At 52.6% G+C, this 15067-nt stretch overlaps 1 protein-coding gene and 1 non-coding gene across 2 annotated transcripts; both read right to left on the bottom strand.

The window, feature by feature from the left end:
- Positions 1-775: 775 nt before the first annotated feature.
- On the bottom strand, positions 776-873 carry B0H65DRAFT_t10. Its single transcript has one exon. It is a non-coding gene; the product is annotated as a tRNA-Ile (tRNA).
- A 330-nt stretch (positions 874-1203) lies between these two features.
- Positions 1204-5161, bottom strand: B0H65DRAFT_24837 (uncharacterized protein). The gene is made up of 2 exons (XM_062822428.1): positions 4579-5161; positions 1204-4522 (listed from the first exon to the last, which is right to left on the bottom strand). The coding sequence occupies exons 1-2, from the start codon at positions 5070-5072 to the stop codon at positions 1624-1626; spliced, it is 3393 nt and encodes a 1130-aa protein (XP_062686166.1). The 5' UTR covers positions 5073-5161; the 3' UTR covers positions 1204-1623.
- Between the last annotated feature and the right edge of the window lie 9906 nt (positions 5162-15067).

Below are 15067 nucleotides of genomic sequence, written 5' to 3'. Positions count from 1 at the left end.
TTGTCGATGTTGTTCTACTTTTCTTTCCTTCGAGAAAGAAACATCAGGATCAGTTGAAAAGATGACGCTGAGTTGCGAAGTGAAGTGATGTTGTTAAGGCCCTGATCGGCAAACTGCACGCCCGGCTCGTGCAGAGGGTTTTCAACGAGTTGCAAATGGATAACCTCTTCTTTTACCAAAGTCGCTTTCCTTCTTTCGTCGACGCCCGTGCCTTTTTTCTTCTAGCGCCTTGGCTAAGCTTGGAATTGTCGTCTCTGCACGCGCATTCGCCAAGACACAATGTACCGATTGATCCACCCTATCCACCTCCAAGCCAAGCACCAATAGCAATCTGAGTTTCGTCTACACGCCAACCCTTATTGACGGTTTTTTGGTGTTTCCAACAATAGTCCCCAGACCACCCTCGTAAGAGCTCGTGCAGACACCGCGTGCAGACACCGCGTGCAGACGACGATACTTCCTCTCCGCCCCACCCGACTCCACACCTCTCAAGTATTCTTTTACGTCTGCACTCGCCGGGCGTGCAGTTTGCTGATCAGGGCCTAAGTATTTTAAATCTTCGTTGGTTGATTACGCGAAGTTATTCATCCCGTTGTTGCCGACATAGGGTAGGCGGCGCCTCTCGGATCACAGAGGCATCATGAGATTATTTACCCATTTCGGACATTTCACCACCTCACCATTTCACCATCTACAACCAAAATGACAACAGCAACTACAGAGATAAAAACGACTAGAAACAAAAATGAAAAGATGTGGCAAAAAGAAAAAGAAATGCCCAATAACAGGATTGAACTGTTGACCTTCGCATGGACTTGATATCTCGAAGACAAGATATTAGTACGACGCTCTAACCAGCTGAGCTAATCGGGCTGATGATTGGTTGTTGAATGCAGGTCCAATGCAGGGCTTCATAAAGCCCCAGCAGATAGGTGAGCGCACTCGTGCTACAAATGCCCATCAACTTCACGTCCGCTTAGCATTACCTCGCATCCTACATCACATCAGCACAGAGAAATTGCATAGCAAGGACGTATGTAAAGTTACCCCAAGGTAAATCACATATATTGCATCCCCCTCATAATAGGTGGGAACAGCTATCCTGAAAGTCTTCCCAGCAATTCCTCCCAAACCCAAGCAATCCTTCCAGCGACCTTTTGCCCCTCGGTCGTGATCCCCTTGATTCCTTCCTTTCCCCCCTCTCCTATTCCCCTCGTTCCCTGTTTCCCCTGGGTATAATAGTATTGATAGTTATGTGTAAACGTACCTTATGTACGAGTAGCACATGTATAAATTCCTCGCCAGCGATGGCGATGGATAGTATTCAAGATGATTATCCAATATGATAAATGTGATGATGATGCCAGATCCCCAAGCCAGAACCGAAAAAGAACAAGAGACTGCTAGACAAAATGTCGTAGTGTTTGTAGCCAGCCACGAGAAGAGATAATAAAGGATAAGGAAAAGATGTTGATGCTCTGAAAAGCAGTGAATAAGTGGGTTGGCGAGTTAGATTCCATGAACGCCCAAGTATGCATGATGTGGTATCAATGATAAGATCGAAGAGATATGATGAGATGATGAAAGATGACACAAAGAGATAGAAGGAATGTTGAAAAAACATTAGCCCCAGATGGGGGCGTTGCGGTAAGCTGGTGAGTTGTAGCTGTGAAGGATCCGATAAGGCGGATTAGGACCATGCGAAGTCTGCATGCTCATGCTGCGCTTCCTGTGATGGCCTGTCTGTCGGGGGACGTAGGGCAGGTATGCGCTGTCAGGCACCATCTGCCCCTGAACTCCCCTGTAGTCAATGTTGGGATTGCTCCAGGGGTCGTTTGCCGCCACTCCGTAGACACTTGACATGTCCGGAGGGTTAGAATTCTGGAGGCGCAACTGCTGATAAGCGTCATGACTGGGCCTATGACGAAGCGTCTGAGTCCGCTGGATGTAGGAACTATGGCGAGGCTGGGCACTGCTCGGCCTTTGGATTCCGTTACTGTCCTGACTCTGTGCCGAAAGCAAGTTGTGACGACTTGCTTGAAGCGAATCGTGACGACTCGTTCCATTCGAAGATGTCATGGATGACTGACGGCTGATTTCGCTCCTGGTTGGCGGGTTCCAGTCGGGAACTCTGTAGGTAGGAGGCAAGGTATTCTGGCGCTGCCGGAACGCGGCGAGTCGTCGAGGGTCCATCTGGGGAGGAGCAGCCGAAGTACCTAAGTAGTCCTGGCCGATAGTCCCCAATTCCTGGTGAGCACTGTAGTTCTGAGCTGCCTGTTCGTGCACCGGGTAGCTGTGGATGCTTTCTCTGCTCGGCCTGCGACTAGACTGCGCAGACGGATAGCTGTGAATATCCTCACGGCTGACCTCATGTCTCAAGCTGGAAGTTGACGATTGTGGCCGAAGATGAGGTTGGGGCACCCGAAGCGACGTCCGTCTCGTCTGCATGCTAACGGGTGGTTGATTATGCGTCGTCTTGTGGTCGAATGTCATGGACATGGTCCGGGGAATCACTGGGCTCGGGAGTGACGCAGGAGGCAGTTCTGTAGGCAAGCTAGCCAAGTTCGAGTGCGCTCCAACCATCTGCATATTGAGAGTTCGCTCAAGCGAGACAGTGAGACTCATCGCCCTCTCGCATGGTAGTCTGGAGTCGGTCATTTCCGCCTCCTTGAGTGCTTCAGACCCAAAGCTGCTCTTGACGGTACCGTAGACCTTTCCAGTCTTGGGTGGAAGAATCGAATCATAGACGCCTGGTTGCTCCTCTTTGCGGCCCTCCTTCACATCATCTTTGCTGATGGGTACGGGCTTCTTGGCCATCGACTTCCTAATCGACTTTCTCCAGGACACACCCTTGGTCGTAGCAACTTCACCAGTTTCCGCCTCAGGAACGGTGGTGACCGTCTGCTTGGCGGTGACTGCTTCGAGGCTTGCTTCAACACTGCCCACACTAAAGATGGTCTTGAGAGTATCCATGCTGGAACGGGGCTTGAGAGCCAGCCTCTTAGTGGTCATGGGAAAGCGCCTGCCGTGCTCGCGGAACTTGTGCTCGACGTCCTTCGGGATGGATGGAACGCCCTCCTCTTCAAGTGCATGGCGGCTGTGTGTAGTCAGAGAACCGCTAGGACGGCGAGCTCCGCTCAAAAACCTCTGCAGCCTGCTCGGCTTCTGTGACGTGCTGCTGATGCTGAGAGCCGAGTTCGGACGATCTGACTTGCTGGACTTGGTGCTGGCTGGAGTAAGGCTGTTGAGTTCGGGAGACTTCGGGCTACTGCCAGTCAGTGAAGGACGCTTTTCGCTTTTCTTCGAGGACTTGGGAGTAAGGAGGCCGGCTTTAGCTTGCTGACCGCGGAGAGAAAGACTCTTCCGGAGACTCTCAAACATCTGGCCTCCCTCGAGAGGAGAGACCGGGGGAGTATCTTTAGCAGGAACTGGTGGAGGCGCCTCTGATTCGGGCGTCATTAAAGGAGAAACAGTGAGTGGAATGTCGAGGCCGAAATCTTGAGCCCTGACTGGACTGGTCTGTTTCTCGTTTGACTTGTTCTTCTCCCGTTCGAAGGTCTGAGACTTGGTGTGAAGCGAGCGCAAAGACACATTGGAACTGTATCCAGAATCGGCCTTGGCCAAAGGCTTGATGTTAAGAGGTCCGTCAAAGATGCTCATGAATCCGCTATCTGTTCTAGCGACAGTCGCAGCTGCATCACCGTTGGGAGATGTGCTAGGCTGCGACTTTGCATTCGGGTCCAGACGGACGTCCAGGACTTCGTTTGAAGAATACTCAGGCTGAGTCGAATCCTGGGACAGGGCAGCCGAGACGTTGTTGGCTGGTTTCACCACGCGCGGCTCTGGCGTTTTGACCTGGAGGAATTGTGACGCCTCCGCACGTGAATCAAGGCTGCTCTGAACCCTCGAAAAATAGTCCACCCTTTGTCCCTTCCTCTCGAGCTCGGGGCTCATTGGGCTCGCAGAACCGTTGGTAATACGCAACGTTCCCAGCTTGAAAGCTCCAATTGACTGATATTCGTCCTCGCATGGTGTCACAACCCGTTGTAAAGCCAGGGGATCTAGTCCAAGCGGCGGCATGGACAGAATGCCCTCCCTAAAAGACTCGATGGACTGCTGGCGCGAGATCTGCGGCGTTTGTGGGTGGCTATATCGGACTGACTGCGAGTGGGTCAGGCCATCTCTAGTAGAAGTTCTGCGCGTTGCCACACCGGGCGTCTGAAGTATCGATCGTCTGCGGACTGGCACATAGAGAGAAAGATCGGAGTTTGCGCGGCTAATAGGAGCTCCGTTGTACTCAAAGTGATCCCCGCCGTTCCATGAATGCTTTCTAATAGGAGCTCCGTTGTACTCAAAATGATCACCGCCGTTCCATGAATGCGCTGTCATGGTCGTTGCGCACTCGGATACGGCAGTTGTGTGTTCGAAAGCCGGCTCCTCAGCAAGGTTAATCAGTCGCTGAGAGGCATAAGTAGCCGTATCGTAGTTCCAATTTGTGCGGGTTTGGGGCGGACCAGCCCAGCTACGGAACATGTCTGTTAGCAACCTTTAAGCAGCTCTTTGATGAACGAAACTTACCTGTCCTGGCGTGGCTGCAGATAACCAGCGGCGGCGGACTCAAAAGTTATGGAATTGGACCTGGAAATGGTGGCTGTGGTGCAATTCCGTGACGTTGGCCGAGCAGTACTGGCCCCCCTTTCCTTATGTGGATTCCCCTGCGAAGACTTGGACCGAAACAGACTCATTCTCTTGGTTGCCTTTTCTTGCATCAACTTGAGTGAACCCTTCCTCTCTTCCAATGCCGCCTCTACTTCTTCCGGGATACCCTCGGACACATCGGCGGATGGGCGCATTATTGGCGCCGGGGTGGGTTCGAGAGCTGCATTTTCGGGTAAGACGGCGCTCTGACGTTTTAGACTGGTAGAAACTCCTCCGGGGTTCAAGAGAAGTAGGCCTTCGTTGGTAGGATTGGCGGTTTTGGGCTTGGACAGCCTCTGGGGAGACGATTTGGGGGACGACTTCGGAGACGACCTCGGAGCAGGGGTTTCGACTGATGATTGTGTATTCCCCATGATAGGTTGGTTGGTGCTAATGTTGCTGAAGGAGGAGTGAAAGCTCCCTAGCGCAGAGACAGCGCAGACAGGATCGAACAAGGACGGCAGGATAATGCTATGCCTGTACTGAAACTGCCATGCCGTGATCCGTGAATCGTGATATCCGTGATGCGGTGATGATGGTGGTGACCCGGGGTCTAGGTATGGGGAACGACCCTTATGGCGGCTTCATGTAGATGGACCTCGGCCTCTACACTCGTATTATTAGGAGGAGAGGAGAGGGAAAGAGGAACTGAACTGGACATGGAAATAATTAAAGCGGGAAAACGAAACGAGAGGGAGGAAAGGTGGGCCGGAGCTAAGGAGAGATGTGCTCGGGTCTTATCAGGAAGGCAGCATGGACAGGGCAGCCAGGAGAGAAGGAACGGAAGGTACCTACGGCCAGGTCCCAGGGCCGGCCGGGGTTTGGGTCTGGGAGAACCTGGGAAGGCCCGGGGGAGGATTGAAGGGGAAAGGGCTCCATCGTCAGCTTGGTTGGCAATGGCGTGTGCTGGGCTTACAGTTGCCCTGGTCCCTGCCGGCTGCTCACTAGAGGTATGTAGTCCGTTGCCGAGTCGCTTTGACAAGTTGACATGCTGGTGCTGACAGGACATTCTCGTATTGGCCGTACGGTAACGTAACTTTCCCTTTTTCCTCCTTGCATTGCCCTGCGCCGCCGGGTCTGAGACGCCTGACGCCAAAGCAAAACACCACAGCGGGCAACCCTCTGACGGTGGTGGGGGAGGGGAAGACCCCAAACGGGAGGTTGGAACAGGGCAGATGACAGACAGGGAAACCACAAAGACAAATGGAAAGCCGAAAACGACTTTTCAGCAGTCTTGGCTTCTATCAGATCACCTTCTTTTTGCCTCTCAGTGACGCCCACAAACACTTGGAGAGCCGCACGGCATTCGGCTCACGGCAGTCCAAGAGCCAGACTGTGCTGCATCCAACCTTGGGAGTTCAACCAAGTTCAACAAGAACCAAACGTACCTCTACGCTTCGCTGACCAGCTACTGTGGTCCGAGACTTCTCTGACCTCGGGTCGGCAAGATAAATGAACATTCCTTAAAGGTATCCCGAAATCTACTCTTGCCGTACCGGTCGAAATCTGAAAATTGCAAATGGCCATTCTGGTGGATCTCGGATCTTTTGATGGGCTGCCATTCAGTGAGCACTTTGACTTTTTTGGTGGGCGCATCTTTCAAGTTGTGGATCTTGGCGCATGCCAAACCGGAGAAAGTGCGTCACTGCGTGAAGCGGGAATTGCCAAGAGCAGCCCCAGGCGTCATTCATTTCAATGTTGGCTTATCCATGTACCTTTCCATACAAACCACGCGGTCAATATACTTTCCGTTCGGGCTTGCTGATGAGAGCCCGGAGCACTCGAGCCTGAATCGGTGGACTCGTCTGATATCCCACCGAAAGGTACCTGCCCTTGTACCTGTGCCTGTCGATGTACCCCATTTTGTTTGAGCATCCAAATCTGCAAAGAAATCAGGCGCGACAAAAGATTTTTCTCATAAAGAGGCCTTGATGCTCGTCACATCCTTCCATTTCTTGCGGTCCATCGGCAGTCAACCATCTTGTTGGCCATTTCACCGCCACGACCGATTTGGGCAACAAAGGAAAGAGTACGAAACAGTAACGGGAACAACAACAGTGACGGCGTGGAGCGTGTGTTGGGTTAGGATGAACCCAGACACCTACTGTGTAAGCCCTGATGTTTTGCGGCAGCTTGTTTCGTTCGCGATACTTGCAATGTTCCGTCCTTTCACTTGATAAAAAGCCGGCTGTTGCTCCCTTTGGGGTGGCACGGCAGGAGGCTCCTTCCACGGCACACACTGACAATTTGCAACACCCGAAAAAGAAGGAAAAAATGGCAGGACGGAAAGCCTGCTTTTGCAGAGCAATGCGATAATACCTCGATCACAGAACCAGACTTGGGCGCACTGCGGACAGCCAATGCGAAAGGTCATGGCGCTTCCCGTTCAATGAGAAGTGCTGGTTTCCTCCCAAGGCCTGGGCCAGCACGACCACCATCCAAGATGCCATCCACATGATCTCACCATGAACTTTCTGGTGGTGAGCGACAACTGAAGATGAAACAGACGCACTGGACTGGAATGATTCGGCGCATGGCACGAGTGGCGACAGCATCTGCTTCAGGCTTTCACTCACAGCGGCCTCAGTTGCCCCTGGCACCTAGGCAGACCACGAGGTAGAGTGACAAAGGCAAATCAGAGCAGATCCCCCCTTTGCACTCTCATAATTCTCCGCCTTGTGGAGTAACGACGAGGAGATCGAACCGTGTTTGGGACTGTCGCTGCAACAGTACAATCGATTACACAGCACCGGCAATCAATACACCATCTTTCGCTCTTTCCCCAGCGGTTTGTCCATCACCTCCAAGGTTGGACCAAGAAGCGCGCAGCGTGGGTTGACGGAGATGGGTAATTTCTCTGAAATTGGACGTTATTTATTACTCCATGTCCATCACGCCGTGATTCAGCTTGGCGAGGGTTTTCTGCATCATGTCTGCACCATGTCTGCACCCTGACTGTGTCTTGAACTCACCTCGTCTGCACCTTCACCGCGACTGCGCGACAGCAGTGTTTTCTTTTCACTTTTGAAATGGATTGCGGTCTCGATCTTTTGATTTTCTCGTTCGTCTCGCTAGAGCGTCGACAGCGTCCACAACAGTCCACAGCGCCCGCCAACGAATTGGAGGCTCCACCCGCGCTAACATTTTAGGCTCCCCCTTGTCCGGCCCCACAGTTGGCCGAAGATCGCTGCCAATTCCCACGAAAAGTCCCAAGAGGCTCTGGCTCTCTTTTCTTCACACACGCACACACCACAAACAGAACCCGAGTGCGAACAAGGAGAGGACGTCATCCCTCTTCATCCCACACTGGGACATCCACTCCAGGCCCTGCATAACTTGCACAAAACATCAGAAACAGAAACAGTATGTGTAGCAAAGACTATCTCCAGATTATGCACCTCATGTTTCAGATAGGCAGTCCGAGCGACCATCTCCAGCGATTGACCCGACATCAGCAACATCTGAACATACATAGCGTCATATCCAGACCGATCTCTAAGAGTAAACAAAATACCGGAGGTTGGGTCGATGGTCGACTTTCCGGCTCCGATCGCGTGCAGTGGTGGAAGAGATTCTCCGCAACGTGCCCGGCTGTTCCTGGGAAACTCTCCAGGCTCTCCTCAGAATCTTCAACCTATCGTCTGAGCCCGTGTACGGTACACGCGGGGGACTGCGGGCCTGGCCTGCGGAAGTGCGGAGCGCATCGTCCCAGACAGGAACTTCCCGGCGCGAGGCATCTGCTCGAACCTTCCGCTTCGTCCTGCCATCGACGGAGACATCGCCGGCAGCACTAGCGGGAAGACGAAACCACGGGCAAAAGAGGGTAGAAAAAGGGCACAAACACCATTGGACAATTGGCTCTACGTGTATGAACCTAAGGTGAGACTGATGGCACGAACTGTGAGACCACGAGGCCGACAACATGATGTTGTCGAATTGGCGGTCAGTTCATGATATTCCACCCTAAGCTTTCACCTTTATCTCCAGCTTCTTCCGTGACCGCCAGAGTTTAACTCTCCGGGGCAAGACATGGAGATCCGACAAACTTACCGGTATGTAATTTACAGTCGTGATACATACGCACATCCCGGACGTTGTAAACAAAAACACATAGCCGCTCCCCGGTGATGCGAGCCAAGTTACGAAAACAACCTCAAAACTCCCGGTCGCGCGCATCTTTCTGCGCATCCTTTTCCCGCTTCCATGCGGGATCACTTGGATCAATGATCAGAAGAGTCCCCGTGGTCCGCCGTTGACTGCATCGCCAGAGTCCCCATCGGCTTACGGCCGAAAATGGGATATCTCGACGACAATCCATTCCAAACGGTCCAACTTTCCCTCCAAACCTGGAATTTTCTGGGTTTTCTGGGCGCCTTCTGGTAAAAACCGTTCAAGAATCAACCATCTTGATCGGTAAGTTCCGCACGTTCCACGCGCCATAACAAGCAAGGTGAAGATGGGTGCTGCAGGTCTGCCCTGGTCCTGGTTCCATCCATCGAATCCGAATCTCCATTCCCCGCACGACTCTGCCATGAACCTGTTCCGAAGCCTGTTTTTACCACCCCTGGTCCGGTCTGATCGAAAAGTTCTCATCGAACAACCACAACAAACGTTCGTCTGACATCACCATCAACAACCCGAAAACAAAAAAAGGGATCCTGAGGGGAAGAGAAAAAAAACAAGTCCCACAATCAGGGCAGTTAAGTTCGGATGTCAAATCGAGATTGGAGGGGTTTGGCGCCCCGATTTCTGAGGGTCCCTTTTTCTCGAAATAACCTGCCATGCTCATACCCTCGAGAAGAACAAACATGGAAAACTGGAAGGTGGGTTTTTGGAGATTTTGACCAACCCTCCTTATCATACCCATATCTGTTGCTGACAACGATAACAGTCGGTCTGTCCCCAACCCCAGAAAAACACCGACCGACGGACCTGACATTAGGATTAGGTAGGTAGTATCCTACATTACATACTACATAAAACGCTAAACCTGCCAGGTCAACGGTGAACCTGCGCAGAAAATCAAATCCAACATAAGCAGGCCCTGTCCTGTGCTGTACGAGTGTGTATGTAAGTATGTAACAGGCACAGCTGCTACATTAACATATACAACCCTATGTCAAACGGGTATTATACATTGACAAGAATGATGAATGGGACGTAGAACGGGGGATATATCCTCTTTTTCTCTGTTCGCTGTTCGCTCGATCCGGACATCGATCCGGGACCTCGATCCAACAGTCGGTCGGTTGGGAATATCAACATCTTGAAGTTGCCAACTTTACATAGTTTGGGTTTCCAATCAAAAGAAGATGACAAGACATTTTCACATTTACAAAAGCCAGGCAGTTGCCGGGTCAACATTGGCAGCAGACGGATGGATTGCTTACTTACCTTTTTTATATTGGTTGGAAATTCCCTTTGCCCGATCGAAACGAACGAGTGTCACCGACTGATGGAAGGCAGCGGACAAGGCGGACGACGGAGCCAAAACCTGGTATCTTCCTCTTAGAAAAAAAGATTTCAAGGCTTTGCTTGCATTAGGTTATGAACATACCTCTCCTGCTATTGCCCTTAACACATTCGCATTTCTATCCCGTCCCGCTTTCTACCCTTCTCTCCTTTTCCCACGCTGTCGTGCGACAGTGATGATGATGGTGATGATGTGCCTGTACGATGTCAGTCGGGACTGCACATGCAGACAGGTAAGTACTACAAAGTAGGTGAGCTGTGAACTGCTGTGGTGAGTTGACCGGTATCAGGAATAATATGCTAGTTCCGTATCACACTCATCATCAGACCATGATAATGATGATGCCTATGAGCCCGAGACTAAGAAATCAAGAACGAGTTTGATGGTGGTGTCTTTGCTGTGTCTTTGTACTCTAGCTAGGAGAAAAAAAGAATGTCACTCGGCGCCGAGATCTAGACGATCTCAGTTCTCGTTCAGCCTCGTAAACTAGGTATGGATGCAAACCAGAGAACAACTACAGCACAGGAGAGAACAACATGGCATGTCTATACAGTACATATGTACGCGCGGCATTTCCATCTCCCTACATACATACATCTGAAGTTTTCAACCACAACCCCACGCTCCCACCACGCCCACGAGAAATGCGTGCGCGTGATGTGCAAGCTAAATCTGCAGCATCATGCAAGCCTCTTTGCTTCCCACTTCCGATCATCGAAACCACTATCACCACCACTATCACCACAGCTATTATCACGGACGGCTATCACCACCCATCATCGTCAACACTGCCGGACTTCCATCCGATATCATGTTCGATCTAATTAATCTCTCATCGTCTTATCGACCATCGACAAGACAGAACTGACTTCCATTTCTACATCGGACTCTGAACTCTACCTATCACGAGGGAGTGATTCCGATAACTAGAAGCTACATACGAACCAGATAATGATTGTGACGACCGTAGGACATACGCCGCAAATGCCTTCCTTGGTTCAGTCATGGTTGATGCAGTGTCGGGCACTCGGCAATATCACAATCACGGCCATACCTACATACGTACTTGCTCGCTTTGATTCTGTAACAAGCAAGCAAGCAAGCACCTAGGTAGCTATCTTGATGCTTTCAAATTCTGTTGATACACTCACTTAGTAAAAAAAGGGGGTAATCTGCTTACTTAGGAGCCCTTAAACATACGAGTCTTGTGCCCACTTACCATGTACCGCGGAACTACCAACCACTCACCTCTATCCGTCGCCTTCACTTCCATGTTCACTTCCATGTTCACTTCCGTCTTCATCCTTATGAGCTCACTGGTTCCCATTCCCTAGATGCCATCCGTTCAAGGCCTACGTTTGTCTTGCATCTTGTCGTATTCACCATCCCCTCATCATCACCATTTCCCGGCTCGCTTCAGTAATCCAACGCCTTCGGTACCGGCTAGATGTGCAATCTCAATCAAGCCACATACATAAGCCCAGCCTTCGCTTCACCCGGCTTCACCTTCAAACTTTCACCTTATCCCGCCCCGCTTCCTATTTGGGAAATGCCGACGGAAATATCAATTCCCTGTAAGGTAGCGAGGTTCACTCCGCAATGAGTTGAAGGGAAGTTGTATATCTCAGACTCTGAAATGCGGGGAACGGAACAAAAGCATTGCATGATATAGAAGAAAGCTGGATCGAAGTGAGATCTCATTGAACCACGAACATGGACGTAACACCGAGGAATAACAAGTCTAACGCATGTCATTTCAACTGCCGTGCGTTCCCTGTGACTACCGTGGCTGCTAGTCGCGAGCAAACTCCGAACAACCGGGGGCGGAAGGATCTCAAGACTAGCCGATACGAAGATGCACATTTCTCACCATTTTGTTCAGTGATATCCAGTCATGGAGCAAAGCCATTTGCAGGATACGGAGAGACCCTGCCTAGTATCAAGTCAAAGGCATGAAAAGCAAACAAGAACATCACGATGTCAGACTCAAAGTTGGAGGAACATGCCTGATTAGTCTAGTCAGGCCCTCGTGCTTTTCGAATCAGATATCTTACAAGAGCCCAAATCCTTTGGTCCTTCAATAATGCTAGTCTTTCTGCTCAAATGATATCAACATGACCCTCTAATAACCGCCATAGTCTCTTTGCACCCCATAACAAGAGATAATATGATCCATCAGACAAAGGAAAAGAGATTATAGCCATGTTCATCCTAGACGAAGAGAAGAAGAGATCCCCAGCCAATCATGACGGTGACCGGAATGAGTAGAAGACCGAGAGAAGGCGTGTTGGTGTCCGCCAGTGAATGGGTAACCTGTGCTGGCGGCGCGCCACCTGCTGGTGCTGTGCCCGAGCCTCCATTGCCATTACCGGGCGCAACTCCGGAGCCTCCATTACCGGGAGCTGTTCCTGACCCGGGAGCTGCTCCTGAACCACCATTTCCGTTACCAGGAGCCACCCCAGAGCCTCCGTTGCCTGGTCCCATGCCGCCGTTGCCAGGTGCTACACCCGAACCGCCGTTGCCATTACCTGGCGCAACTCCGGAGCCTCCACTGCCGGGCGCTGATCCAGAGCCACCGTTGCCGTTGCCAGGTGCTACTCCTGAGCCGCCGCTGCCCGGTGCGGCACCAGAACCATCATCGGGACCACCATAGGCCATGACGTTAGCGTTCCAGTATTGCTTCTTCTCCATAACTCGCGCAGGCTGAGGGACGGTGACAGTGAGGACGAGGAATGATGAGGGACCGGAACTCGGGGGACAAGGGGTAGGTGCCGGGGCGCCTCCGTTGCCAGCGCCAGCGCCATTGCCGCCGTTGCCGCCATTGCCATTACCGCCGTTGCCACCATTGCCATTACCAGCGCCGTTGCCGTTGCCGTTGCCGTTGCCGTTGCCGTTGCCGTTGCCGTTGCCGTTGCCGTTGCCGTTGTCATTAGGGCATGGAGCACCATTTCCAGCACCATTTCCAGCACCGTTGCCATTGCTATTGCCTCCGTTGCCAGCGCCGTTGCCTCCATTCCCATTGCCATTGCCAGCTCCATTGCCAGCTCCATTACCAGCTCCATTGCCAGCTCCATTATTGCCATTTCCGTTGCCGTTGCCGTTACCATTTCCAGCACCATTGCCACCGCCGTTTCCAGCTCCGGATCCTGGGACAATAGCTTCGGGGCTTGGAGTTCCGATGACAAAGATGGTCTGGACGAGGGGGCCTTGCATCTGAGCGGGAGAAGGAGGAGGGCCGCCAGCACCAGCACCGCCGTTGCCGCCGTTGCCACCATTTCCGTTCCCATTGCCAGCGCCATTGCCCCCGTTGCCGTTACCGTTGCCGCCATTGCCATTGCCAGCTCCATTGTTGCCATTTCCGTTACCGTTGCCGTTACCGTTGCCGCCATTGCCATTGCCAGCTCCATTGTTGCCATTTCCGTTACCGTTGCCGTTGCCGTTGCCGTTGCCGTTACCATTGGGGCATGGTGCACCGCTGCCAGCGCCGTTGCCGTTGCCGTTGCCATTGCCAGCACCATTGTTGCCGTTCCCGTTGCCGTTCCCGTTGCCGTTGCCGTTGCCGTTGCCAGCACCATTACCGAGGCCTCCAGCACCATTACCGGGACCGCCGGCACCGTTGCCCAAACCTCCAGCACCACCACCGGGACCTCCAGCACCTCCGACACCTCCGCCCATGCCACTGCAGTCTCCCATGCCTCCATTACCATTGCCCGCACCGCCATTTCCGTTGCCAGCGCCGCCATTGCCATTTCCGAGACCATTGCCAGCACCATTGCCCAGGCCGCCGTTTCCTGCACCATTTCCTGCTCCCGAACCGTACGCTCCAGCACCGGCACCCAAGCCTCCAGCACCAGCGCCATTCCCGCCATTACCAGCATCATTTCCATTTCCATTGCCATTGCCTCCATTACCCGCACCATTGCCAGCACCAGCGCCATTGCCATAAGCACCAGAACCATCACCCAGGCCACCAGCACCATTGCCGAGACCGCCGTTGCCATTTCCATTGCCTCCGAGACCGTTGCCAGCACCATTGCCAGCACCGTTGCCATAAGCTCCAGCTCCGGCACCCAAGCCTCCAAGACCAGAGCCGGCACCGTTGCCACCATTGCCAGCACCGTTGCCACCATTTCCACCATTGCCAGCACCGTTGCCGCCGTTGCCAGCTCCATTGCCAGCTCCATTGCCATATGCATCAGCGCCGCTTCCTGCAGGTCCGAAGGGGAAACCGGGAGGCAGACCACCGGCACCGAGACCGGCACCACCGTTGCCGTTGCCGTTGCCGTTGCCGTTGCCATTTCCGCTGCCATCAGGGCAATCGTCCTTGATGGAGGTGGGATTGGTGGTGAAGAGGTGCAGAGTTGGGTTGAGCGAGTAGGGCATGCGGTCAACAGAGGGAGAGGCAACCTTGGAAGAGCCAGAGATGTAGCTCATCGGGACGGCATACTGAGCCGGGCCGTAATTGATGCAGTCATTGGAGATGCGCGTGATGGCAGGGTGGTACTCTTGGGCATTGCAATTGGCCATGAAGCACTCGAACATGGTCTGTGGGAGGGCCAAGTCAGTCAGAGTCACAAGGAAACAACATAAGGAAAGCAAAGAAGTAAACTGACCTGAAGTTGATGAGTCCTCTCACAGAGGCACGCAAGCGTGCGGCATCCGGACGAGTCGAGCGCGGGAGCAATGCAAGGCTGACCACAGTCGGGAAAAGCGAGGGCCGCCGTGGCGGGCGTGAGCATCAAGAGGGAAGACTTCATCGTGAAGAGTCGTAAGCTGTTTCAGAGAGCTGATATCTCGAAAAGCCGTTCGCCGTGGTGTGTGTGTGTTGAGACCCTGTGGTGTATCTCGAAAAAGGAAGAACACAAAAAAGAGGAGTCGATAGTTGTTGATTGAGAG

This window comes from Neurospora tetraspora, assembly GCF_033439725.1.
Source record: "Neurospora tetraspora strain CBS 560.94 chromosome Unknown B0H65scaffold_1, whole genome shotgun sequence".
In the NCBI taxonomy this organism is placed as follows: Eukaryota; Fungi; Ascomycota; class Sordariomycetes; order Sordariales; family Sordariaceae; genus Neurospora; species Neurospora tetraspora.
This window is presented reverse-complemented; position numbering and strand designations above follow the sequence as displayed.

What these genes read in the sequence shown, in the direction of transcription:
- B0H65DRAFT_24837 (XM_062822428.1), bottom strand. Translation starts at nt 5,072, where the DNA reads ATGGGGAATACACAATCATCAGTCGAAACCCCTGCTCCGAGGTCGTCT. An exon ending in CTGCAGCCACGCCAGGACAG is followed by an intron (nt 4,523 to 4,578) that starts GTAAGTTTCGTT and finishes CATGTTCCGTAG; the next exon opens with CTGGGCTGGTCCGCCCCAAA.